At 41.8% G+C, this 27618-nt stretch overlaps 1 protein-coding gene across 4 annotated transcripts in view; it reads left to right on the forward strand.

The window, feature by feature from the left end:
* Arhgap26 (Rho GTPase activating protein 26) overlaps nucleotides 1-27618 on the forward strand; it is a 394170-nt gene that overhangs the window by 155477 nt on the left and 211075 nt on the right. For all 4 annotated transcript variants that reach the window (XM_038329860.2, XM_038329861.2, XM_038329863.2 and 1 more), the window contains exon 11: nucleotides 1519-1597. In XM_038329860.2, coding sequence (XP_038185788.1) covers nucleotides 1519-1597 — 79 coding nt within the window. The remainder of the gene's footprint in view (nucleotides 1-1518; nucleotides 1598-27618) is intronic.

Raw genomic sequence — 27618 nt, forward strand, 5'->3', positions numbered from 1 at the left:
TCTTCAATCCTCAACCCCCACCTATTCTAACCCTCATATTCCTACCCTTCTGTCTGTCTCCGCCTTTCTCCTACTCCTCTTTCTTCTTCCCAGCCCCTCCCACCTCATCCTCCTTGAAGTTTCCCCCCTTTGTACTTTCACTGTTACAGCTCTGCAGAGTGTAGTGTGGGCGGCGCTGAGGGATGGTGGGTGAAAAGGCACAACCGTATGTTTAAACATATATAGGTGCATCCTATTGATTGAACAGAGATGATGGGGATGGGCATGAATGTGCCACGTGCCTTGATCCCTGTCTTGGGTGGTTTAGTACCACACTGAATGCATGTGGGCACAGAGGGCAATTTGACCTTAGTTCTTGATCAGTGGATCTCTCTGTGTCTTTCAGGATTTCTAAGTTTGGAAGATGAGGGTTTAAAGGAGCTATTCTTAAACTATATTTTTAATTTTTTGTTTGAGGAATTTATACATGTACACAATGTGTTTTGATCAAATTCATCCTTCTACCTTCCCCTACCCCGGGCCCTTTCATATCCCCTCTCCCCCATCTACTTTTCTCTGACAACTTACTGTATGCATTTTAATCCCACTGAGTGCTGTCATTGTGTGCATGGTTTAGGGCTGACCATTTAATCTACAGGGAGCTCATCATGTGAGCTGCATAGGTGGGACTCCTTCCAGGAGCCATCTGTTGTCCAAACTCCTTAACTAGAGGTGGGATCCTTTGGTACTATGAGTTTTGAGCATTTTCGTGCTCTTTATCAGTTTGATAGACATTAAATTGTTTCAACAGAATGCACATGTGTTTGGAGGGGAAGAGGTTTGTGGGTATCGTGGGACCAATGCCGACTAAAGATGCCCTGCCTTCAGGAGTGTGTGTCATTTTATTGCCCAGGCTATCTGTGGGGAGTGCCATTTGTAAAGCAGGCAGGGTTTGATGCTGTGTGGACTGTCCTGAGGGCTTATGCTCATTGCGGAGAGCAAGTAGATTTCAATGAGAGCATGAAAAGTGAACACCTGTGCAGCACTCAGCTCCTGGCTTGTGGGCAGTCATGAAAATTTACATACATTCAGTCTAATTGTAATTGCCAAGCCAAGTCACTTCATAAAATTTGGTGATGAAAGCAGTTTAGAAGCATTGGATTTGATACCAAGGAATATGAAGTATTCAAAATGGATATGTCTCTTTTTATCCAGAGTCAACTCAGTTCACTTTAGGAAATACTTTCTGCATTTCCTCTTTAAGTAAAACTCCCTGTTAAGAAAATGGGTTACAGACCAAGGAGCAAAGCAGCTCTAACAGGACCAGGGAGTTAATAATTTATGTCCTCTGCCTCTCTCTCCTGTCCCTCTGAGAGAGACGGGTATACTGCAAAGGACGTGTGGAGCTGGCTGTGCCTCTCCTAGTGCAGTTGGCCTCAGCCTCTCACTCTGATAAGGAGGTATTTCTCAAATGTTTCCTTCTGCTAGTGTGTCTTGTGTGGCACTGGGGTCATGTCTATGTCTTTCCTTTCTCTGTAGGCCAGGGGTTATCACCATGCAGGCATTGTCGGAAGAGGACCGTAGGCTCTGGATGGAAGCCATGGATGGCCGGGAACCTGTAAGTAACAATTCAGGGAAGTGGAACAATAAAGACCCTGAGTGGTGTGCTGCCTCCCCACTGAGAGGTTTTTCTGTTGCTCTAAAGCATTGAGTCTTTGAAACCAACGTCCCAGGGGCATTTTTTTTTTATTTGTAGATTGATGTTTGTAGATACTGCAGTTGCTTCTGTGTGTATGTAATTCTTAAGTTTTGGCCTGGACTCCTAAGATAGAAGTTCTGTGTGATGGTACAGCAGGTTGACCACATTATAGACACAGGTGTATTGTTTCTGGGCCTCTTAGAAGAGGCAGAGCAGTCTGGATTGCTGGATGGATATTGTCCATATGCTACCTTCACAAAGTAAAGCATGAACCCAGCAGTTTGTAACGGGATATACGGTTGTAAAAGCATACATAGGCGACACGGCATTTTATCACTGTCATCTGATTAGGTTTCCCATCGCTATGGTGATTCACTTCTCATGGTAAGCAGCGGGACATTATCAGGGTAGATGGAAGCAGTTAAGCCTGGCGACGTGATCTGTGCTCCCATTTCAGAGATGCTGGCCTCAGCAGGGTTTTGTGATCTTGTGGTTGTTATGCAACATGTGACATGTAAAACCCATCTGAGAGCCCTGGGGTAAGTCCCAGATCAGTCCATTTTATCTTGATGTTGAGAATCTCAACTACAGTTTTACAATATTAAGGTCACAAAGAAATCCTAAGAGTAAACTGTTTCATCGTACATGTGCAAAGGCATGATCCAAAGGGGGAAATGTGTGCCTGACAAGGCAGATCCTGGCTACTCTTGCCTAGAGAACGCCATGCATCGAGCCCTTGCCCCTTGCAGATGATCTCAGTTTATTTGTGCCTCTTTCCTAGCCTTGCTGGTGGGATGATCTGGCAGTATGGAGGAATGTGCTGTTCTCCCAGCTTTATTATATATAAACACAGGACTAATCTAGTCAATAAAGCACCAGCAATAACTAGTGTTTCTATAACTTTTAGTAATATATATCCACATTAAGTAACCACTTAAAGGTGAGGCAAAGTTGGATAAAGTATAATGAAACAACTGTTTAATATAAATTCTTTTCTTGGGCCAAAATATAAGATAGCCTCAATTTTTTTTTGTATGCATTGTTATCCATAGAAATACCCCCAAAGCAGATGTACCTTTATCCCTGTAGGATGTCATAGTAAGAATTGCCATATCCTCAAAAGGAGCTTCTTGGAACCTTCATCTTTGCTGGCATCTTCCACCATCAACTGAGCACTGTGTGTGTTACAGGATTTAATAATTGAATTTCTACTTATCTTACTATATAAAAAAATAGGTGTTGTGATTTTTGTTTTATAGATGAGAAAATAGATTTAGAGGGATTAAATAACTCACTGCAAGCTTCACAGGTGATAGGTGACTATCTTTGTAGAGCACGGATGGAAGCATGTGCCAGTCAGAGCTCTCACCTGGGCTCACACCCAGCATGGTTGCTCTGCTGCCCAGACCTATGGATTCCTGGTTTGTTCTGTCATTGCCCTGGTCCAGCTTGAAAATGGAGTTGGAAGCATCCAGGCAAAGCATTGTGAAGTACTCAGAGGTCACTTGCTTCTTCCTTTAATAAATGTGAAGTGGCCATAACTGTCCTCAGAAGAGAATGGAGAAATCCAGATGCACACAGGCAGCCATTGGTCTTGCCAGTCAGCACCCAGTAGACTTCAAGGAATAAGAGGAGAGAGGATGCTGCGAATGTCTGGCAGTCTCTGCTATGGTGGCGTAGCTAAAGTCTATCCATAAATAAATTTAGGTTTCATCTCTAATATAGAAATATTTTCAGACTAAGGATTTATGCCTAGTTATTTTTGCAGTACTTACTTTCTCTGGATCACTTGAATGACTCCCCAAACTCAGAATAGGTAGTCTTTGGGGTGATAAGTCCCATCATTGCATGATATTCTTGCAATGAGTTAAACAATACCAAAACCAAAATAAAGCAAAAACAAAAACACATTCCTCGTTACCCCAAGCTCAACTTCTAATACTGCCTCACCACCATTTTAAGCCTCTTCTTCTACCAACCCCCAAACTTGGTACTTGTTCTGATCCTGCGTGCAATTGGCCCCTTACTAGCCCCTTCAGTCTTGCCGTAGGTTAACACCTGTCCTGTGCAAATGGGAAGTGTAATCGTGAAAACAAGCATCTTTTTTTTTTTTTGCTCCAGAATGTACACATATTAATAGCAAGTCTAACCACAAGATAATTCTGTCTCTAAACACCCTATAAACCTGTTGTCTCGGAGGAACGTCTAACTTGTGTTGGAGACTACACCTCTGTGTGCCTTTCAGTGTCCTAAAGGGAAAGATAAATACAGACAAATGAGGACTGCATGATTGACAGTAACGTGAGGTGCAATTCCGTCTCCCACTGCTGAGAGCATAGTAAACAATTAGCAGCTCCATTTTAATCACCTCCTCCCTAATTAGTTAAATATGACCCCTTGGGAGTTTTGGCTTTGTCTAGTTGGCTTTTCCTCAAGCTGATCTTAGAGAAATTCCCTAATATTTGGGGAAATATTCTTACATTAGATATAAGTTTGGGCACCCGATGACCAAAATATTATTCGGTATTAGAATGTTTTGGAGGTGGTGCTGCGGAATTTTCTCTTCTTTTCTTTTTGCTCTTTCATTGTTCAGTAACATTTTAGGATGACTGGCGTGCAGGGAAACATCAAAATAAACTCAACTTACTTGATTTTGTAACATGATGATCGTTACACAAACCACAGTTGCTAGCCTATAGTCACACTCTGTCCTAAAGACATGTTGAATATTTCATGCTGTTGATGGGCATGTGCTAGAAAAAGTAATTGAAGCTGTATGTCAACATTAAACAATATGATTTTATCCACAGATCAATGAAAAATTTCAATTCAAATGAAGGGGGCACAGTTCAGACTTGCCTGAGATAAACTGTGTTTGTTGGTGGTGTAACTGAAAATACTACAGTGTAGTAGTTTTTGACCCGTTTGAACCAGTTACATAATGTTTGGAGTTGGCTTCTTTTTCCCTAGCTCTATTTTCTAATGTAGTCTTTCCATTTACAGTAAGAGACGTTCTAACTACTTCGGGTTATCTTATATCAGGTATATATCGTCGTCACCACCACCACCATCATCATTTTTATTTCTGAGACAGTTATGTTGGAAAGAAGGATGTAAAATTGCCATATTTTCATATAACATGATTAGCTATGTAGGAAATGCCAAGTAGTTTGAAGAAAAACCAAACTAAACACCCAAATAAGTACTCAGAAGTAGATGGTAAACTCTCCAGGATAAGCAGGATATGAGATTCTTTCCCCACCCATTGTCATGCTTCTGTAACCTAGCAATAAGCAAATGGTATCCAAAGTTACAAACACAATGTAATCACTAAGCCCCAAATAATGCTCAGGCTCAGATCTAATAAGTGCTGGAGAGTGTCGGTGGACGAGGAGCTGGGTAGACGGAGAGCCTGCTGCATCCGCAGATCAGAGGGTTCGGCTTGTAAAGTCTGCTCTCTCCAAATCCATCTGTAGGTTTAGTGCAATTCCTATCAAGACTGCAGCAAATTTTCTTTACAGTCTATGTATAAAGGTACAGAAACTAGAAGAGTTGAAGCAATTTTGGAAAAAGAATGAAGTGGGAGTAATTATTCTACTCTATTTTAAGACTTCTTTTATAGCAACAATAATCAAGGCATTGTTTGACAGAGGATAGACACCTGGATCAATGGAACAGAACAAAAAAACCCAGAAATAGACTCATATACCCAATTAAATTTAGACAGACGTGCAAAAGCAATTTAATGAAGGAAAAGGAGTTGTTCTTTTTTTTTTTTTAAAAAAAAAAAAACAAAAACAAAACCACAAACAAATGATGCTTTTTAAAAAGAATAGACACCATGGGCAAAATTAGAAATCTCTACTTAAGTCTCATATTTTACGTAAGGATTAATTAAAAGTGAATCATAGATTTATGTATGAAGTGTAAAACTGTATGTTAGCATACAAAAGAGTTCCAAAATAGCCTGGAATGGAATATAACAAAGGTTTATTTATTAGGGGATAAACTCACAGAAATAGTAGTTATCCACATACAGTTCTCTGCATACGCTGGGAACTGGAACTGAATCCAGCAGCCAAGATGGCCGCACATGCTTTTTGTCTGCATTTATAGTACTTGAGACCATGCCCAAAGTGGGCTGGTATCTTAAAGGTGATTGGCTCAAGGAGTTCCTACAGCAACTATAAGACTTTTAGATGACAAAAATTATTTAATGTGGGGTTATATGAATTTTTCAACACAAAACCAAAATATGGCCATAAAATTTAGGGGGGAAAAAGAGGATTTTTTTTCTCCATGAAATTTAAAACGTTTGCTTTTGTATATACAAGATTGTGTTGAGAAGAGGAAAAGAGACTCTCTAGAGTGAATGGAAATGTTTTTGGTCAGTTTTCTGATAAAGGAACTACTCTTAAAACAGTTAAACACCCAAGTAGAATATAGATTATAAAAACAAGGAGCCATTTTAAGATGAAGTTTAGGGGCTGAAGAAAAGGTTCAACAGTTAAGAGCAGCCCCTGCTCTTTCAGAGGATGGGAATTTGGTTCCTAGCACCCATTATAAGCAGCTCCTAACTGCTCAGAACTCTAGCTTTGGGCATCTGATGCCCTCTTCCGGCCTTTACAAACATTGGAATTACACATGCACACACATGAATAAAAACAACAACAAAAAAGCCCTCTTAAAATGAAATTATAACATAAAAGCACACAAAAAGATGTTTCATATCATCAGTCATTAGCAAAATACAAATTAAAATCACAGTGTGTGGAAATCATTACAGAAAACCACAACCAATCAAAATGCAGAGTTTTATGGAGCTCAGCTCCAACAGAACATCTACAATACAATCCCTGACTCTAAGGCTCAGGCAGCATTGCAAAGAGCGGGTGGAAAGATTGTGGGAGTCAGAGGATCAGGGAGTTTGCTATGAGATCGTGTCTCCTGTGAATGTCAGAAGCTACACCCATAGAGTCTCATGAACGTGACTGCCAAACATGAGCTACAAGGATGAGCACAATAGACATTCTAAAGTGAATGGGAAAAGCTCTAGAGTCTTCAACCCTACATAGAGAACTACAAGCAACTAAAGAATGCCAAGAACAGGAAAAAGGTCTTACCTAGGGAAGAATACACCAAGTGGTTATTTCTTAGTTAGGGTTTCTGTTGCTGGTGATGAAACACCATGACCAAAAGCAAGTTGGAGAGGAAAGGATTTATTTGGCTTACACTTCCGTGTCATAGACCATTACTGAAGGAAGTGAGGGCAGGAACTCAAGCAGGTCTGGAACCTGAAGGCAGGAGCTTATGGCAGAGGCCATGGAGGGGTGCTGCTTACTGGCTTGCTCCTCATGGCTTACTCAGCATTTCTTATAGAACCCAGAACCACTAGCCCAGTGATGGCACCACCCAAAATGGACTGGACCCTCCCCCATCAATCACTAAGTTAGAAAATGCCTTACAGGCTTGCCTACAACCTTATCTTTATGGAGGCATTTTCTTTCTTTTATTATTATTATTGTTGTTGTGGTTGTTGTTGTTGTTATTGAGCTCTACATTTTTCTCTACTCCCCTTCCTTCCTCTCCCCTTCCCTTCAACCCTGTCCCAAGGTCCCCATGCTCCCAATTTACTCAGGATGTTCCTTTCTCTCAGATGACTAGCTTATGTCAAGTTGACATAAAACTAGCTATTACCAATTGGTTGGCCCTAAAAATATATGCAAGTAACATTAAACAAATGTTAATGAGCAGGTTGTACTTATGTGTTAGGTGTGTGTGTGTGTGTGTGTGTATATATATATATACATATATGCACATATTTGTATATAACAACAATTTATGAAAAAAGAAGTTATCGATTTCAAAGAGACTGCCTAACAAGGAGAGGTGTATATGGGAGTGTTTGAAGGGAAGAAAAGGAAGAGAAAATGACGATGTAATTATATTATAATCTCAAAAAAATAGAATAAAAAACCACAATGTACTTACTGTCAATAAGCTCCCTATATAAAAGATTCAAGTTTATAGTAGTAAAAACAAGAAGTGGCTGTGGGAACCTATAGGCAGTTGGTCTACTAACACACTGCTGGTGGGGGTGTACAGAGAAACAACTTTGGAAAGTTACTAGGCAACTTCTAATTTGCTATTAATTAAACATGCCCTTACCATAAGACCCACCCATTGCTCTGAAACATTTTCTCTAGAGAAATAAACATATGATGCACATAAATCTGTAGTCACATTTTGGTAGCAGCTTTGTTCATGATAGCTCCGAACTGGAAATAACCCAGTTGCTTTTCCTGGGTAAGGAGTTACAGAAGCTGCTACATCCATAGAGTAGACCATTATCTTAATATAAACAGAAACAAACTGGTGATACCCTTCACCAGCTGCATGCATCCCAGGGCGTTATGTCAGTGGAGAGAGGCAGTCTGGGAATGGATTTGTAGTGTGTGCTTCCATTCTGTAATGTGCTTGAAGAGACAGAGCAATGGAGACTAAGGCAACAGTTCCCAGAGGATGGGCACAGTGAGTTTGGAGAACTCAGTTCTGAATATGACTCTGGTAGTTCTGTGAAGTTATGGCAATGTGTATGTGTCTATTTCTGAATAGTTTATCACGTGCACACACACATACACAAATATGCACAACCTAGTAACTTATGAAAGGTGTGTAACCTAGAGAATGCCCTGGGCCTAAGGATGACGTGCTGGTTTTGATGCTGCAGTAGCTACAGAGGTACTTTGATGGGGGAGTCAATAAAGCATTCACTGGGCACTTCCAAGTTTCCTACCATTCTAAAGCAGCAGCAACAACAAAGCAAGTGTAACAAAGTTCGCCAGTCACATAACGTTTTAAAATATCCTTCCAGGTTTACTAAGTCTGGGTTGACAGGTAACAGAGTCACCATTGCAGCCATTTAAGTTTTCGCTTTACTGTGCTGCGGCCATTGTTTAAAGTGTAGTACTAGGTCACTCTCTCTGTTAAACTGGACACGGAAGCTAGCGCGGTGGCTCACACCTCAAATTCCCACACTCAGGCTGATTCTAGAAGGTTGCTGCAGGTTCAAGGCCAGACTGAGCTCTGCGGTGCTTTCCATTTTCAGCCTGAACTACAGTATGATACCTGTCTCAGAAAGCTCAAGAAGCAGAGCAAGCAAAAACATTTGTCACAGAAATCTTCCTTGAAGCCGTGTAAATACTACAGTTCAGAGAAACAGAATCTTCAGAGAGTAAATCTCCTTCTGCCTGTTTCCTCACCCCCAGACCTGCCTCCTCCTTCTCTCTATGTATTGTGGCTAAGCATGTTTGCTAAAAGCAAGCAACTTAAGAGTCGCTATGATCATACCATCTTGTCTGAAGTACCTTTCTGAGGAAAGATGGCTCATGGTGTCACTGGGAGACACAAGGTTTTCCGGAGCTGCGGAGCTTGGGTCTGCCCCTGCAGACTGTATTCTCCTATATTCCCTTCACTATCAGCAGTGATTTGAGTCTGAAGCTGCTTGCAGTATGTCCTTATTTAGAGGTATTAGTTCTCTTTCATATCTCAAGAATTCTTTAATTAGTGATATTTCCCCTCTGGGCTGAAGGGATGGCTCTGCAGTTAAGAGCACCCGTTCTTGCACTGGACCTGTGTTTGATCTCCAGCGTCCATGGGGTGGCTCACAACCTCTGGAACTCCAGCTCCAGGAGACCCAACACCGTCTTCTGACCTCTCCAGGCAAGCACACAGAATATATTCACACGTGCAGGCAAACACTAATACATGCAAAATAATTGAAACACACTATTTGTCGTCGTTACAGCCCAAATAATTGGAGGTTGGCAGATGACAGAATTAATAAGATATTATATTTAAATGGTAAGGAGTAGGTGGTGTGGCATCTATGATTGTGTATAAATGTATATTAAGTTTAAACATGTGAAATGGTTACTTCTACAAATGAAAAATAGCTAGGTATTGGTCATTTCATATGACTCATACTCATAGCTGTCAAGCAGAAAGAAGCCCACGTGTAGGTCAGAGTCAGTTATTTATGGAAAAGGCAGCACCGCTTAAGAAGGCTGGGAATGGCCAGATGGTGGTGGTGCACACCTTTAATTCCAGCACTCGGGAGGCAGAGGCAGGCAGATTTCTGTGAGTGTGAGGCCAACCTGGTCTATAAAGTGAGTGTCAGGACAGCCTGAACTGCTCAGGGAAACCCTGTCACAACAACAACAAAAACAAACAAACAACCAAACAAACCCCGAAAGCTGGGAAGTTTGTGATCTTGGATAGATAGTACAGGTTCCCTTACTAGGTACTGTCTGTATTCTAGCATACATGGCCAAGTTACTAGAGAGCCATACTTGACTGCTCTCTGCCCCTACTTAAATGGAGTTAGCTCCCTGTTATGGCTAATGGGAGACGAAGGAACAACCATTCCACCCATGGAAGACCGTACTGTTCCAGTTTATGTTCATTTTAAATAATTTCCCTCTTTTAGTTTTTGTGAATATGTCATCAAACTGAGTGTGCTGTCTTTCACTGTTATGCCAAAGCCCTTGTTTATGGTCTTTCAAAAATTGCTAGTACCTGTTACCCTGCTATTTTATGCTTATGTCTAAGGGTTGACACAAAGTATCTCTGTGTAGCCCTGGCTGTAGGAGCTCTCTACATAGATCAGGCTGGCCTTGAATTCAGAGATCCGTCTGTCTCTGTCTCTGTCTCTGTCTCTGCCTCGTAAGTGCTGGGATGAAAGTTGTGTGGGAGGGTTCTTTTGTAGAGTGGGCCTTAAATCCAATCAGAAAGAAGTTTGCTACGCCTATAACATCATGACACTATCATGCACATGGCCACATCTTGCCATGCCAGTCATTACTGAAATTTACAGGGTTCAAGTTGAATAAGACTGTGTCTTCCCCTTCTCCCTCAGCCTACTTAGCACCTTTCAGTACAGTGAAAATTAGCCAGCAGGGAGGGAGCTTCCTGGTCAGTACTAACTTTATTTTTCTGTGTCCTGTGACCATTGTGAAGAGTATCTTCAGCAAGAGGGTACTACCATAAAGTTATGGTGGGCAACCAAGAGCAATGGCCACAGCCTATATATTTTTTTTAGATGTTTCTAGGTCACTCGTAAACAACAACCCTAAGAGTTATCACACACCTGGCACTAGGCTTTTTATTTGGCAAACTGTAGCTTCTGGGATAAGCATAACCCCCTGTGTGGGTAACTCCAGTTAAACTCATGTGTGTGTGTGTATGTACACATATATACACATACACATCTATACATATATGTGCATATAAGCATGCATATACATATATGCACAGATACACACATATCACACATATATAATATATACATTATATGAAGTGTATAGAATGGTAGGTTTACATATTTGCTTTTAATGTTAGTTATCCCTCTTCCACCCTCTCTCTTCTCCTTATACTCCCCCTTCCCCTCTCTTACCTCTCTTCCCACTTAAACCCCCTTCCCCATTATTCCCCTTTTCCTGTACATATGACTTGTGTTCTGTTTTATAGGTGTTTTTCATACCTCTATTAAGCTTTTAGTTTAATTGCTTCATTTAAACATTTAGCCATTTTTGACATTCATTTTTTCCAGATTTTTTTTATTATTATAAACAATGATGTAAAGAATTCCTTATATACATTTTACTAATTACTTATTTCAGCACTTTCTGGATAGGATACACATCAGATGGAATTGCTAGGCTGGATTGTATGTATATTTTAATATTTTAATAGGTATTGCCAGATTATTCCCCATATTATTGCAAAATTAGTCTCAATATAACCTGATTTCTGTTTCACCTATATAATGCTATATAAATATAAAATGTGATTCATGCTGTTTAAAATGTTTAATTTCTTTTTTAACTTTCTAATCTAGAAATGACATCCATCTGTTCTCTCAGCTCTGCCTTCAAAGTCCAGGACAAGGGTCCTAGCTATCCCTATGGCCTCCTGGCTGGTCAGGGTTTCCTATTTGTTTCTGCAGGTATCTTTTGTTTCCTAGTACCCCCACTTGTTCAGGTTTGGAGTCATTAATGAGGGAGGTGTTGCAGTGAAATGGGTACCTCTTGTATCTTACCCAAGCCATGGTTCTCTTAGCATGATCTGAAATGGGACCTGTGGGCCATCTGCACCTGTGTGCTCTGGCAACAGTTAGCATTCTGCTGGACTGTCCCAAAGCCTGTCAAAGTCCTTTAAATCAAAGTTGTTTTGGAGAAAAGACTCAATCCCTTATCAAGGAGTCACTGTTGCTGTGGTACCCCATGACTAGAAGAGCTTTCAGTCCCTAACATCCCGTGACATGCGATCAGTCAGTGTTTCTACCCGGCGTTCCATCCAATAGAAAACACGGGAGATGCTGCCAGTGTCTGTCTCTGCAGGAGAGCTGTTGTTCTGTCCGCCCCTGGCTGTTAACTTTACACCCAGTGCTGTGTGAGTCCTTCCTCTGGGTTTGTGGCTTAGGCTAACTATTGCCCAGCCTTTTTGGACGGGGACAACATGAATGAAGCTGTAACTCTGAAGGTTTCCATTACAAGTTCTTCATGTGAATTCAGATTCAGGCTCTTAACAGTTCTCTGTTTTTCTTCATATATCTGGAAGATGATGTCTTGGCAAATCTAGACGCTATTGGAGACTCTGGTTGTGTGTGTACATGTATGTTTTCAGTAGTCCATTAAAAAGTTGAAACATTTTTCATTTTAAAATCTTTTGAGACTTAGGTATAACAAAGAATCCCAGAACATTTTTTTTTACCTAGATAGCCTAATGTTATTGTCTTGTATAATGACAGTATAATAATGAACCCAGGAAATTAATATTCATACAATATTATTATATATTTAAAATGTTTCCAGTGACCTGACTAATTCATGTCTTTGCTTTCTAGTCTGCTGTCCAATCCAGGAAAACACATTGCTTTTAGTCATCATGGCACTTTTATTTTACCATTGCTGTGTGATTTTTCCTGGGGACATCTGGATAAACACCTGTTCATGACAGATAGACACAGACTACTGACCAAAGAAACACTTCCAGCCAACTCCATCTTAGTGGTCCTGTGACTTTATTGGGATTGCTTACAGAAGTGTGGGTGAGCGTTTGGTTGCTGTAATAAATACTACAACCAAAAGCAACTTGGGGATGAAAGAGTTTATATTGGACTCACAGGTACTGGTCCATCATTGAGTAAAGCCCAGGAAGGAACTCAAGGGAGGAACTGAAGCAGAGACTATGGAGGGATGCTGTCTACGAGCTTGCTTCCTTTGGCTTACTTGGGAACTTTCCTTATAGAGCCCAGACCCACCTGCCAAGGAAGAGCACCACTTACAGTGGCTGGGCCCTCATGTATCAGTTGGCAGTTAGGAAAATGCTCTGAGACGTGCTTACAGGCTCATCTGATAGAGGCAGTTAATCAGCTGAAGTTCCCTCGTCCCAGGTGACTCTGACCAAAGCTATCTAGCACAAGGTGGCTACTTCTAGTTGTATGGGTGTTGCCGGGAGAACTGCACCACTCAAAGCCCACCCCATTATGGATGGTAGCTCATGAAGTTGCTTCTCCAAAGCTCCCAGCCCAACCTGTAGCTAGCTCTCCTGAAGGAGCATTTCCTCTCCCCATGACGGTGTTTCCAGCTTGTACAGTGACAATGGTGAGGGGCTTTAAAATCCTGAGCTTCCCCAGTCCCAGAAGTTTCGTTAGCTTTTCAAGTCTTACGAGCCCTGCTGCCCTCTCCAGAAGGGTGTGTTTCCATCCTGAGGAAATATCAGTACAATAATGTTTGGATCAGTTAAAACCTCAGCCTTTGAAAGGAACATCACCACTAGCTGATACGCATAGATTCGAGTGTTTGGACAATATACCGTGTCTGTTCTCATCTGTACTCACTCCTAGGTAACAGTGCACACCTTTGCACAATCAGGGCCGTCAGGTTTCTCTCTGTCTTCCAAAAGCTCTCTGTCACACTTCCCATCGCAGGTTTGTAGATTTCCTTTTAACACACCTGCTTTCCTTATAGCACATTTATTTACCTCTTTTGAAAACACATTTTAATTTTTGACACATAATCTTGCACATTTTGGGGGAACAGTGTGACATTTTGATACACACATAGTCGTTCCTGATGGTCACATCAGAGTGATTGATGTCTCTGTCACCTCAGAGGTTTATCATTTCTTGTGTTAGGAACATTCCAAATCCTCTCTGATAGCTCTTTTGAAATACTCAGTTAATTGTTGTGAGCCATAGTTCTCCTGCCGTGCTACAGAGCATCAGAAGTTATTCCTGCTCTACAGCTGTTCTCCTGAATCCAGCTGTTCCTTTAGAACATTTGTCTTCTACCCTGTCTGCCCATACCATATGTACAGCTTTGTGCAGTTTGCTGTGTTTACTGTGTGCACTGTAGTTACTGGTTTAGTGACACCTGAATCCATAGATGCTAGACATTCTGTGTGTGACCCTCAACTCTAGCTGTGGCGTCCTTGCAGATGTCACTGGAGTGGGTCAAGATGAAGGTGATTGTTGAGTTAGTTAGCTTCACCCCCCGCCCCCGTGGGAAAGGCCCTTGATGGTACAGCGACTGTGTTCACTTAAAGAATGGTCAATCTAGATTTTCTGTTATTTTTCTTTTTACTCTAAAATCTCAGAAGTGATCAAATTAAAAGCGTTATTTTAAGCAATATGTTGATAGAAGACCTGGAGTCATTCTGAGTAATAGAAAGTCTGTAAATTAGGTTGTTTGCTTTTTGGTGAGGTGTGGAACAAGATAAGCATTTAAAAAAAAAAGACATGTTTGGGATTGCTGAATTGGTTTCAAGTGTGGTTCAGTCAGAACAGCTCCAGTACCAGTTACTGCATTCTATTAGTGTTGTTTCAGAAACCCTGCCCCACAGCTCCGGCAGAAAACACCAGAGACTGTAAACACATCCTGGAAACAAAGTCATTTCCTAGTATGATTTTAAAAGCTCTTCCTTAAGAGATTTTTTTAAAGCCTATGAAATATCAACAGTAGACTGCTTAAACAAGACCCAAACAACGACAACACCAGCTGACATGCCAATGTGGATGGGGGAAATCACATGGGGCTCCACCCCAGAATGCAGAGCAATTAAAAACTGTGGAGAGGGGGAGAATTCCTTCCCCAGAGATGAGCACCCTAAATGGTGATCCAATCTCAAGTGGTCATCCCTAAAACATTATACACACAAGCAGTACTAAATGGACCTGGCAAGTTACGTTTATGTATTTATTCATACATATGCACTTGTATACGCAAATGTATGTGTGACAATACTTAATGAATAAAAGTCCATGTTTTTGAAAGGGAGGGGGCACAGGAGGAGTGAGGGGGAAATTGTGTTATTATAGTTTAACAAAAATAAGACTATTAAAGATATTTTTAGAGAGAAGAAAGGGAGTTCTTTGTGCTTGTCCAGAAAACAATGCAGATGTGCAGTCCAGTCTTCACAGCCAACAGAAGGCAGGGCTGCACCCTTAGCTCTTAGCTCGCCGCCATTGCTCCACATGCTGTGTGGTCCTGACCCATCGCCCAGAAACTTGAGGTTCCCCCTCCCCATTACCTCTTTATTTTTAAAAGCAAAGAAGGACAAGGAAAGGGATGGACCAGAAACTGAGTAGAAACTCCTCTGGGCAGAACACACCCTCTTGCAGCAATTGCTGGTTAGTTTTATTTTCACCATAAATCTTACAAGCTCAGTTAGAATGCAGAAGTCCATGTTGTTAGGGCTTATTAATACAGATTTATTGGGGCGGTAGTACGGTAGTGGTGCCTAAAGTCTCAGTAAGTACAGGACAGCCTGGCCGTGAGTTTACAGTTTATGAGAATTCCCCTGTTCTACTCTCCCGAGTGCCTAGATTACAAGCATGGGCAGTCCACATGGCTTAGGGGACTTTTTAAGCTTTGTTTCTTGGAATTCTTTGATGTGGTGAAGGCTCTCTTTCTCCTGGACTTGTTGGCCAGGTCAGACATTAAGATAGATGCCAATCCCCTTTGACGATTTCTCCATCTGGTTTACATTTCTTCTTGTTGACATCCTGGGAAGATGTCGAGGTGCTGAGGGCAGGAGCTGGTCCTCTAAGTCTCGTGTGTCCTCTGTTTGTGGGGCTTAGAGTGCTGTGAGATATCTACAGTGCACGCTGCACCCCGAGTTAACTAAGTCAGAAGGCTTGCCAGTCTTGAGTTGAGATCCTTTGTTGAATGTCTTCTGGCCATTGTTGAGCTGCTCTAAATCTAAACCCACGGAGGCAAGGGCTCGACTTGCTCGCCATTCACCAGTCTCCACACTGCTCAGGACTTTCCGTCTTGTTCCTTGGGATTGGTGGTACGTGATAACCAAGCGTGCTGCCCCAGGGAAGTCTTGGGTCAGAAGATTTGTGAGGGCTAAGGATCAGGAATTGGTTATGATCTTTCCATTGCTCACAGTGAAATCAAGACATGTTCCAGTTTGCTTCTCTTGCTGTGATCAACACCATGACCCAAAGCAACTTTGGGAAGACAGGGTTTGCTGCATCTTACAGCTTACAGTCTGGCCATGAAGGGAAGCTGGGACAGGAACTAAAGCGGGGCAGGAACCTGGTGGCCGGAACTGAAGCAGAGGCTGTGGCGGAGTTCTTCTGACTGGCTTGCTGCTCAGACTCATGTGCAGCTACTTTGTTTTTATACCTTCTAGGACCACCTGCCCAGATATGGCACTGCCCACAGGAAGCTGGGCCCTTCCACATCAGTCATTAATCAAGAAAATGCACCACAGGCCAGTCTGCAGGAGGCATTTTCTCATTTGAGGCTTCCTCTTCTCAGATGACTTGAGTTTAAGTTTACTGACTACTAAGCAGTACAGGAAGTGTGTGCATAAATGTGTGCATACACACATGGGTGTTTATATTGTGTGTGTATATTATATAAGTATATAATTTCTTGCCATCTGCTGACTTTAACTTTGTGAAGGCTATATATTAATATTTATTAATATATAATAATATATTATTATATAACATATAATATTATATAATATAATAATATTATGGGGATACTAGCGGTCAGATTTTGTGCTGTCTAAGTGGACATAATAAGCTGTAGTAGAAGCATAGTCTCCAAGTCTGCTAGCCCAAGTTTAAATTTTGATTCTGGTATAATATCTGGACCAATTTACCTAGTTTTTCTGAGCCTCAGTTTACTTAGCTATAAAATGTCAGGGAGTGATAATTCTGTTAAAATTTGAACCGGTAGCACATTAATTCGCCAGAGTAAACGTTAATTGTTCAATTGACGGTAAGTTCTATAGTTTCTAGGTTTTATGTACACTTGCTTACGGTCTCATTGTCATTTAGAGAGTAATGATGGCTATAAACTCTCTGCTGTCTACCATCAGACTTGTGTTAGTGGAACTACAATGGTTTAATAAGGACATAAAATGATGTGTCTCTGTTTCCTGGAATTTGAAAGGAGGGGGTATAAAGCAAGAAAGCAATAAAAGGATAATTTTTAGGGACATATGAATCTGAAACTGTCAGACTAACTGGCAGGCTCCTGGTTAACTTTATTTCCACAGAACAGTGCATGAAGCAAGCAGAGAAATATTCCAGCAAGGTTTTACCTGAATTTCCAGAGAGGTGCTTATGTGCAGTGCTTCCCAGTCTTCATTGCAAAGGGCTCAGAGGGCAAGGGTGAGCATCTTTCTAAGAAAATGCCCAGGGTTCAAGTATGTCAATCTTACAAGTTCCTGAAAATAGGCTGTATTTTTTTTTTTTTTTTTACTTTCTTTATCTCTTGAGTACTAAACCAAATCAAAAGACTATTTTCTTTCTGCTGTTCTGTTTTGGGATCAGTATTTCCTAATGGAACAAGTTTTGTAGGTCACGATCACCTGTATCTGCAATGTGGGTTATAATGGGATGGATTTATCAATTACAAGTCTTACTGGGGTTCAAGACTTTGATTACAGCATCTTAAACTTTATCTGCTATTTAGTTGCTTTGCCTATTTTCATCAGACTCGAAATAGAATTTGCAGAGGAAGTGGTAAAGAGAAAGGAAGTTAGTTGGACCATAAGTGAATCCCACTTGGAGATTTGGAGAAATATGGCTTCTCACTCTGGTATCTATGGATAGACATGGAGGGTAGTGGTACATAGACATGGTTAATGAATGTTATTAAAGCAAGTGTTTGGAGAGGGTGCCCTTTTCTTAGCACCAGTAAAGCAATAGCATATTGTTTCTCCTGGGCCACTTGTGTATCTGGGGAGACTTTGCAAGGTTTAGATAAGTGTGTTTGTCTACTGTCTTCCCTTGTTTTGAGTGTATTAATTAGGGTTTTATTACTATGAAGAGAAGACACCATAACCATGACAAACTCTTATAAAGGAAAATATTTAATTGGGGCGGCTTACAGTTCAGAAGTTTAGTCCATTATCCTCATGGTGGGACATGGCAGCGTGCAGTCAGACGTGGTGCTGGAGAAGGAGCTCAGAGTTTTACATCAGGATTGGCAGGAAGAGAATGAATCTCTGAGGCCTCAAAGCCTATCCCCCTGGTGAATTACTTTCTTCAATAAGCCTTCCCACTCAAACAAGGCCACACCTCCTAATAATACCACTCCCTCTGGGCTTATTGGGGGCCATTTTTATTCACAGCACCATATCCAAGAATACAGTAGGAACTCATTACCATCTCTGATGAGGAGAAACTTTGAGAACTTGGGGGTAGAGGTAGAAGGAACGCGTTTGAATTTTAGTGCTGTTGTCTTTCATCTTGGTGGATTCTATCCCAGATGCCTTTCAGCAGTGCCTCTGCTCCACTTCAGGTGGGATGTACAAGTGCCAGAGTCATGTGCCCCAGACCCAGGTCTCTGATAGCATCTGGTAGGAACTGTCTTGTCGCCTTGAGCTCTCCAAGCAACAAGTGCCTGCGTTCTAGTACAGATGAGATAAGAGTGTTTTATGAACCCAAAGGTCTTTTAGTAAAGTATTTGAAAGTATTCAGTGTTCTATCCCTGCAGCCCATGTTGACATGATGTGGGCTGTTGAAGTCTAGACAACCATCACAGTGTTCTCAGATCACTCTTTCTAAGAGCAAGAGGAAAGGTCCTGGGTGGGAGTTTCTGTCTGTTGTGGGGTGTTTTACTCTTTTGGCTTTTTGGGGGGCCCACCACCCAACTCCCAAATAAATCACACACGGAGGCTTATTCTTCGTTGTGAATGCCTGGCCTTAGCTTGACTTGTTTCTTGCCAATTTTTCTTACCTAATTTAACCTGTCTTTTGCCTGTGGGCTTTTATCTTTCTTAACTTCTGTATACCTTTTTTCTTTCTTTGTGTCTTGCTGTGTAGCTGGGTGGCTGGCCCCTGATGTCCTCTTCTCCGTGGTGTTCTCTTGCTCCTCCTTCTCACTGTTTTTCCTTTATTTATACTCTCTGCCTGCCAGCCCCGCCTATCCTTGGTCCTGCCTCGCTATTGGCCATTCATCTCTTTATTAGGACCGTCAGGTGTTTTAGACAGGCACAGTAACACAGCTTCACAGACTTAAACAAATGCCGTGTAAACAGAATTCACACCCCTGAAAATAGTATTCTCCAACATCTGTCCTACAGATTTATCAGTGTGCTTACCTGTGAAGAGCCCCCTTGTGTTCCCTGCTCCTGTGATTGGAGTTTTAGCTGAGCCTGCCTGTGTTCCTGGCTTTTGGCAGAGTTGCCTTGCAGTCGGACATTCCCAAGGCTGTCCCTTAGCTGAATATAAGAATGGTTCCTAGCAAGCTGGCAGATTACCTTCTGCTCTCAACACCTTCTTCCGAAGTCCTTATTCTTTCTCTAGCTCAGTTTCCTTGTCAGCCACAACTTCCCAAATTTTATCCACAATCGCACCACCTTCCTGTTGGGAACTTGCCGGTTCCCTGTCTAGATCTGTAACTTTTCCCATAGTATGTATCTAACCGACTCACATTTGGTAAATGTTGGCTAAGTCTAGGGGAGATGTGATATCATGTCAAATGTATTTTGGATGTTTTGATGCCTACCTAACTAGGTGTAGCCCTGTGTTCTCATGAAGATACTGAAGAGTCAGTCTCTCTCTCTTTCCCTCTCCCTCCTTCTCTCTCTTTTGGGTGTGTTGTGGCAATTGTTCAGAAACATGCAATATACCTTGTAAATAAGACATTTGATACAGGACCATTCCGCTGCTTAAATGACCTTAATTCAAAGACACATCATCAATTTAATAATTACTTTTAGAAAGTAAGAAGGTAAAATTTTGTTAAATATAAGTGAAGATTATAAGATGCATTACAATTTCAGGAAAAAACCCAGATGTCTTAGAGTCCAGGAAATCAAGGTCTCTGTACATACTAGTGATGTGCCAGAATTAGTCTGTAGGAAAGTTCCATACATAGAAAGTTATTTGGAAGGAGGACTGTCATCAGACACCCCTTGAAAGCCGAAGGATTCCATGGGAAAGTGAATGCACCTATCAAATCAACTTTAGTATAGTGTTTGTAGCAATTTATGGACCCTCTGAATCCTCCTAGCCTGCAAGTCTTTGGCACCAGCATCATTGAATAGCATGTCCTTGTTTGACCCTGCCATGGAACCTCTCCAAATGACTGAGAGTACAGTTTTGTAATATTATATATCAAGAACCTTGTTTAGATTATTTTCAACAAAGCATTCTTTAGGTCTTTAACAGGGAAAATGGAACTAGACAAAGACAAGTCATATGCGTTAGTATGACTTGCAGCCCATCCGTAGACAGGACATATTTCATGCTGTCCCCATGCAACATTAAACACCCTCAGCGAATCCTCGCTAAGCTCGCTGCTTGCTTTTGCTCACTTGGAATGCCTGAGTCTTGGCTACAGCAAGAAGTGGATTTCAGCCAGCCTGACTTCTTCTTTAAAACAGTCTCTGGAAGCTTCTTTTACTTAGGATTTTGAAGACAGCAGATGGTTAATTGAGAAGGCTTAAGCCCACATTGTATAATGAATGACCTTGACCTTAAGCATTGATATGGGGGAAGGGACATTTGTTTACATATGCTGTTATTAAGTGAACCCCTGAAGTTATGTACTCAACCTACTAAAGCAGACATTCTTCTGAACTGCAGTCTGGTTAACATGACCCCAGCTCAAACTGTCCTCCTTGCTCAGTAGTTTCTTCTGCCTTCCTTGGCAGCTTCTTCTGTGCTCACCTATCTTGGAGTGGCAAGTCAAGGACCCAGGATAGGGCAAGGGGCTGCATAGGTAAACTTTGGAGAAAGCATGGGGTGTGAGCAGCAGTGGTATTAGAGTGGAATTAGAGTTGATGACCGGTGCTTGTCTCAGTACAGAGGAGGGCCTAGCCATATCAGAATAGCTCATAGTTGCCAGGAGAGACTGAGGCCCAGAACTCACAAGCAGGGGAAGAAACATGACTTGAATTTCAGGCTTTGGACGGACTATAGGAAAGCGGACCAGGCTCTCTGCTAGTTTTCCAACAGTTACCATCTCTTTTTCCTCAAATGGTGCTATGAAAGTCAAATTTAAAGATTTTCTTTATGGTATTGCCATCACATTCTACAGAGAAAAATTGTATCTCCTTCACTTCCTCTTTCAAGACTTTGTGCACAGTTGAAATAGCAAATTTTACACAGAGTTAGAGCTTATTTTGATCATTCATTTTTGATTACTTCATTTTGTCCCATTCAGCTCTTCAGCCTTTTCCCGAGACTCGCTTTTCACTACACAGTGCAGGCCTTCCTGGTAAGGGATTCACTAAGCGGTGCATGCCTGTTATTTTAGCACTTCCAGGCAGAGGCAAGAGGATGTGGAGTTTGACCCTTGCCTAGACTCCATATGGAGAAAGCACACAAGGCAGCTAGCTTTACTGTAATTTCTAGCTCCTCCTCCCCGTGGCGTCTCTCTTCTATCTCCATCTTCTGTGCACTGTTCTTACTTCCTCTTGTCCTCCTCTCACATCGCTTTATGCACGGCTTTTTATAGGTCTTACTCAGCACTCTGGGCTGTGACTCAGAGTTCAACCTAAGTACAGGGAATTGAGCAGTTGACTATGAAGGAGACTTGTGCCCCTCAAAACACCACAAGCCACTTTCTCCCAGTTCCCTTTTCCTTCCCCTCCTGTCTTTTCTCCCCACCCCACGTCCCTTTCTGTTCATGTCTCCTTCTCCTCTCTCTTAGCTCCTCCAGGTCCCCCGTGTTTACTCTGCCCTTTGTACAAGCTTGAGTTCTCCATTTGCAATGGTATCGAGAGGCCTGAGCCTTGGAAATATACGGCTGGCCCCTTTTCTAGAGACTTGGAATCCATCAGATTTCAATTAAGAGTGATTGCAACCTGACTGTAGCTCAAACACATTTGAAATACCAAGGGGATGTGTATTGGGTTCCTTTCTTCTGTTTATCTTAAAATGTACATCAGTAGTAAAAAATTCAAAAGAGGACTCCAAATATGTATAGTCAAGTAATTCTTTAGGGGGCTGAAGGTATTTTGAGAATTGCTTCCTCCCTCCATGATTTGGCTCTCAGATTATATTTTAAACAAATTTTAGGATCATGTTTATTTAGCTTTTGTGTAATGGTAAGTTCTAAAATGCCTGAATGGTTAACTGAAAGATTGAAAGTCTCTGAGGTGCTGTTATAAGTAGAACTAAAAATAAATGCACCAATCACATACTGAATATATTTAAAATAAGCAAGGTCAGCAACTTCTTTTTCTCAGAAGCCATCCTAGATGTCATGACCTTGATACAGGTGTGCTCATGTGCAGGGTGAAGTGAGTGTCACTGGAAAGTTAAACAGGATGGAAGGCTGTGCGTGCCTGCTCTTACTTCACTTTTCTAATAGGAATGCTTAAACCCACATAAGGGGAGGGCTGGAAGGAGCCTTAACAACCACGGTCATTTCTCTGATTCACAGGAACCCAGGATTCTTTAGTCCCAGTGTTAGGCTTTTTTTCTTTTCTTTTTTTTTTTTTTTTTGACAAGCCACTGTATGTACACTGACAGCAGGGTGTAGTGAGTGTTCACTGTGTACACACGGACAGCAGGGTGTAGTGAGTGTTCACTGTGTATACACAGACAGCAGGGTGTAGTGAGTGCTCACTGTGTACACATGGACAGCAGGGTGTAGTGAGTGCTCACTGTGTACACATGGACAGAAGGGTGTAGTGAGTGCTCACTGTGGACACGGACAGCAGGGTGTAGTGAGTGCTCACTGTGGACACATGGACAGCAGGGTGTACTAAATGCTCACTGTGGACATGGACAGCAGGGTATAGTGAGTGCTCACTGTGTGCACACGGACAGCAGGGTGTAGTGAGTGCTCACTGTGGACACGGACAGCAGGGTGAGTGCTCATTTGTGCATTCATTGTCACCAGGCAGCCTTAGTAGATATCCATTTTAGCTTGTTCGTTTTCTACCTGTTTAGCAAACCATCACACTAGCAGGTAGCTTTTCAGCCTGTGGCCCAGTGTCTTAGTTAGCTGTCTGTCTTAGGATAAAGACTGTGACTTAAAACAGCTTGGGGAGGAAGAAGTCCTTTGACTTTCGCTTTCTGGCCACAGTCCATCACCTCTGGAAAACGCAGCAGGAACTCAAGTGAAGCAGAGGCCTTGGGCGATCACCACTTACTGGCTTGCTCAGGCTGCTTTCTTATACAACCCAGGACCACCTGCTGAAGAGGGACTCCCAAACCACAGTGGGCTGGGCCTATTCACTCAATCACCAATCAATGGCCCCAAGAGCTTGCCTCCAGGCAGTGTGAACTCTTACTCAGTTGAGAATTCCCTTCCCAGAGGTGTCTAGGTCTGTGTCAAGTTGACAAATCCAACCTATAGACTCAGGTAGGTTGACCTTGAACTTGGGCTGTCTCCCCCACCTAATACCTCCTCAGTGCTGTAATTACAGATAATATTAGCTTAAAATAACCTCTGTTTATTGGCTATTAGTCTAGATGGCTGGTCTTTTCTGGCTTCTAAGGACCTCATTATGGAAATTGTTTCTGTATGTAGTGTCTGTTACAGAATTATTTTACTTGATTATGTAGAAAGTCAGAGTCCTGCTGGGTGGCCATGGCTGAAGGTTAGGCAGCCAGGAGCACAGCATATAGTAAGAGGGATTGTTGATAGAAGGACGAAAAGAAACAGAGTGTTTATGAGACAGAGAGGTACAAACAGTTAACAATTGCTGCGAGAGTGAGAATTAGCCTTCCCCAGGAATGAGCCCTGATTGGTTATCCATGCAGGCAGCACTGATCCAAGTTATATTTACATGTGTGGATAATGACAGAGGTTAAAGAAGAGGAGACTGACTTTGGGAGAGAGTGGGGGTGAGGGAAGGCATATGGGAGGGGCAAGAGGGAGGGAATAAATGGTGTAATTATATTTTAATTAAATAGAAGTTCTATGTTCAATTTCAGAAGAGGGAGTCTTTGATAATAACGTGAAAAAAATTTTGAAAATAGCTTGTCACATCAACACTTAGCAATAAACCATTATTGTCTCATCGCGTAAGGAGAAGCCCAAACCCCTGGTGTGGCTAGAAAGGCCAGCCTTCTCAGCCAGCTTCTATTTCCCAGCATGCCAAGCCCTTTCCACCTCGGGACCTTTGCATATCCCAGTCAGTCTGAAACGCTCTTTGTTCTGTTTTATTCCTCACATAGTTCAGTTTTTCAAGGTGTCTCAGCCTAAATAGCATCTTCTCAACCCTCTGCTGATTGCTCTGTTTATCACATTATCCCTTCCAGCCTCCAGTGGCCACCTCCAGATCACCTTCTGGTCATCTCTACAGTTTATCTTGTTTTTCTTCCTCTTCTAGGCTGTCTCGTTTGAATGAGACTGTCTGAGACCCACCTCTGAGTGGCAGATGTGTCTAGGGCAGGGCACATGTGGGTTGTTTGATGGATGTATCAAACGATGTCCAGATAGGTTGAATGTTTTGCTGTCACAAAGGGTAACCATATCGTCGCAGGAAGTACAGCTCAGTTTAAAGAAACTCCAGCCTATCCTTGGAGCAATTGGTTCTCCTGATTACCATCTTAGCTTGAAGACTCGTTCAAGGTCACACAGTTAATCTCATTAAGAAATAAGATTAACTCCTGCAGCACTGAGTATTTTTTAGCCATTCTCTCATAAGGAATTGGTCTTTGTTGAAAATACTCAACTTTTAGAATTCTTAGATTTTAAAAATAAAATTAAGTAAATGATATTCTTTAGAGTTTAGCTATTTCCAGTCTAATTTTTACACTTTGTATTGCATGTCAATTCTGCTGCAATAATTTCTTTGACTTTTTCATTGTCAAAACTGATGGCAGACTCATCTCCTGGTATAAACTGTATATTGTTTGGATTCTTGACCAGTGGTCTCGACCCTTAGCGATTTGGTTGTGCTAAAATATCATCAATGGGCTGAGAAGACTGCTCAGTGAGTAAAATAGTCGCCAAGCAAGCATGAGACCTGGAACTGAGAACCTAGCACCCACCTAAGATCTGGACACGGTGGCATACATCTGTAACCCCAGCACTGGATGGGGTGGAGACAGAAGATTCTAGAGGCTTGCCGACTTGTCAGCCTACGAAATGATGAGCTCCAGGTTCAGTGAGAGATCCTGTCTAAAAAGAATAAGGCAGAGAGTGGTAGAGGAAGAAGCTCAGTATCGATTTTTTGCCTCCACAAGCACACATGTGGTATACGTGGGTATACACCCCCAGGGTATGTTCACAAAAGATACCATTGACCTTTGAAGGTCCTAGCGTAGGTGATAGCAAGATTGACTTAATGAGAAGCTCCAAAGGTTCCAGCCACGTTTAGAACCAGAATGAAGAGAGTGAGGGCCGGGTACAGGAAATGAGCTCCAGAAGGCAACTTCTCGGGGCTTATCTTCTGTAGATGGCAACAGATGTTTCATTCTTTATTAACATTCAAATGAAGCTTGCTTCGTTGGACAAAATCCATGTGAATCTTACTGTGACCAATTCAAGACTGCACTCCATACTGTTGTAGCTTTGTGTTTCCTACATCTTAGCCTCCCTTCAGTCTCAATCTAGAATTGTCTTCAGGGCACAGGAATTCCTGATGCACCCTGTACCTGGAGTTGCTTCTGCTTTTAGTAAATGGAATAAAACAACAAAGGATAAAGTGGGGGTAAAAGAACAAGTAAAGTCAACACCCCCATTGGCAAGTTGGTTTTTTTTTTTTTAATGTCATCTACATCAATCATTGTCATACTGAAATATGCTGGCTAATACTGGGTGTCAGCATTTTCCAGCTCTGGCCTTGCCAGTCTGAGTCCCGCAGGTTTTCCTTATTAGACACACAGCTGTAAATGGAAAAGGTTTTGTTTTTGTTTTGTTGCTTGGTTGGTTGGTTGGTTTTGAAGTCTCTGTGGTAAAACTCCATGTACAACTACTTCTCTTTCACATGAGCCCAGAGCAGCCAGATGAAACCCAGCAGGACAGGGGGAGTCAGTCCTTTACGTCCTCACACAGGGTGCTCACCTCTGAGTAGCGGGCACCTTACACACAGGTTAATTAGGGTAAAATACCTGCATCAGAATGATGCTCTTATCCCTGGATTAGAAAAGGGATTGCTATTGTTCTAGTATTAAAAATCTGCCATATGCTTTATAGACTATCAAATAGTTGACAGGCAGGAACTGAAGGCTCTGTTGTTCTGAGTCATTAGGGATTAAAAAGCAGCCAGAAGTCAGGACAGAGTTAAGTCATAATGACTTTTAAATGGATGCCAGATCAATGAGGACGATCAAGATAAAGCAAACTTGAAATTCCTTCTTGATGACTTAATATATCGAAATGTTTTATTTTAATGGATAAAAATCTGAAGCATTCTACTGTTTGTATCATATAGGATAATTGGCAAATGAAATAAAATATAGTAAAATATTTACCTTTCCCCATAAAGATAAGGATGCAATTGTCAAGTTAAGGAAATCAAGACCATTAAAACATAGCCAGGATAAATGTACACAGATTCCAGATTTCCCCCTACAACCTTTCTGATTTTTGATCATTTTCCTACAACATGTGTTTTTTTATTTTTTTAAAATATTTATTTATTTATTATGTATACAATATTCTGTCTGTGTGTATGCCTGCAGGCCAGAAGAAGGCACCAGACCTCATTACAGATGGTTGTGAGCCACCATGTAGTTGCTGGGAATTGAACTAAGGACCTTTGGAAGAGCAGGCAATGCTCTTAACCTCTGAGCCATCTCTCCAGCCCCCCAACATGTGTTCTGTTTGCTCAATATTTTCATTGATTTACTTTACTGAAAAAATTAATTTAAAAATAAGTGCATAGTTTACCTGCATGAGTCAGTTTCACTTGCTATATAAGTAATCCCTAATAACAAATAAACTGAAATGAAGCTGTGTTTTTATGTGTGTGTGAGCTTGCACATGGGAGGCCAGAGGTTGACGAGGTTATCTTTCTTCTGCTCTTCACATTATTTTTGAGGTCAGGTCCCAAGGAACCTGGAGTTCATTGATATGGTGAGGCCGACTGGCCAGAGACTCTGTGATCTGCCTGTCTCTACCTCCCCAGCTCTGGAATCCCAGTCCTTCATGCCCAGCCTTTAAGTGGGCATGAGGGCGATCTGAACTCTGGTCCTCAGGCTGTGTGGCTAGCACTTTACTGACTGAGTCATCTCCCCCACCTAACAAGCCTATACTTGCAAATTGTAATTTGATGCCTTTGCTTTTTTGTCTTTGAGGTTATGTCCTGCTTTCTTCTATCTTAGTGTACAGAAGCTTAAGCATTTGCTCCCAAGGTTATGCAAGCAAGTCTGCTGAAATAACCCGACAGTTGACAGGAACCAGAGAAAAGGCGCACACATTTATTACCAGGCATGTGTGTGCAAGGACCTCAAAAAAAAAAAAAAAAAGAAAGAAACTCAGATAAGGGTCAGACAA

This window comes from Arvicola amphibius, chromosome 5 (genome assembly GCF_903992535.2).
Source record: "Arvicola amphibius chromosome 5, mArvAmp1.2, whole genome shotgun sequence".
In the NCBI taxonomy this organism is placed as follows: Eukaryota; Metazoa; Chordata; class Mammalia; order Rodentia; family Cricetidae; genus Arvicola; species Arvicola amphibius.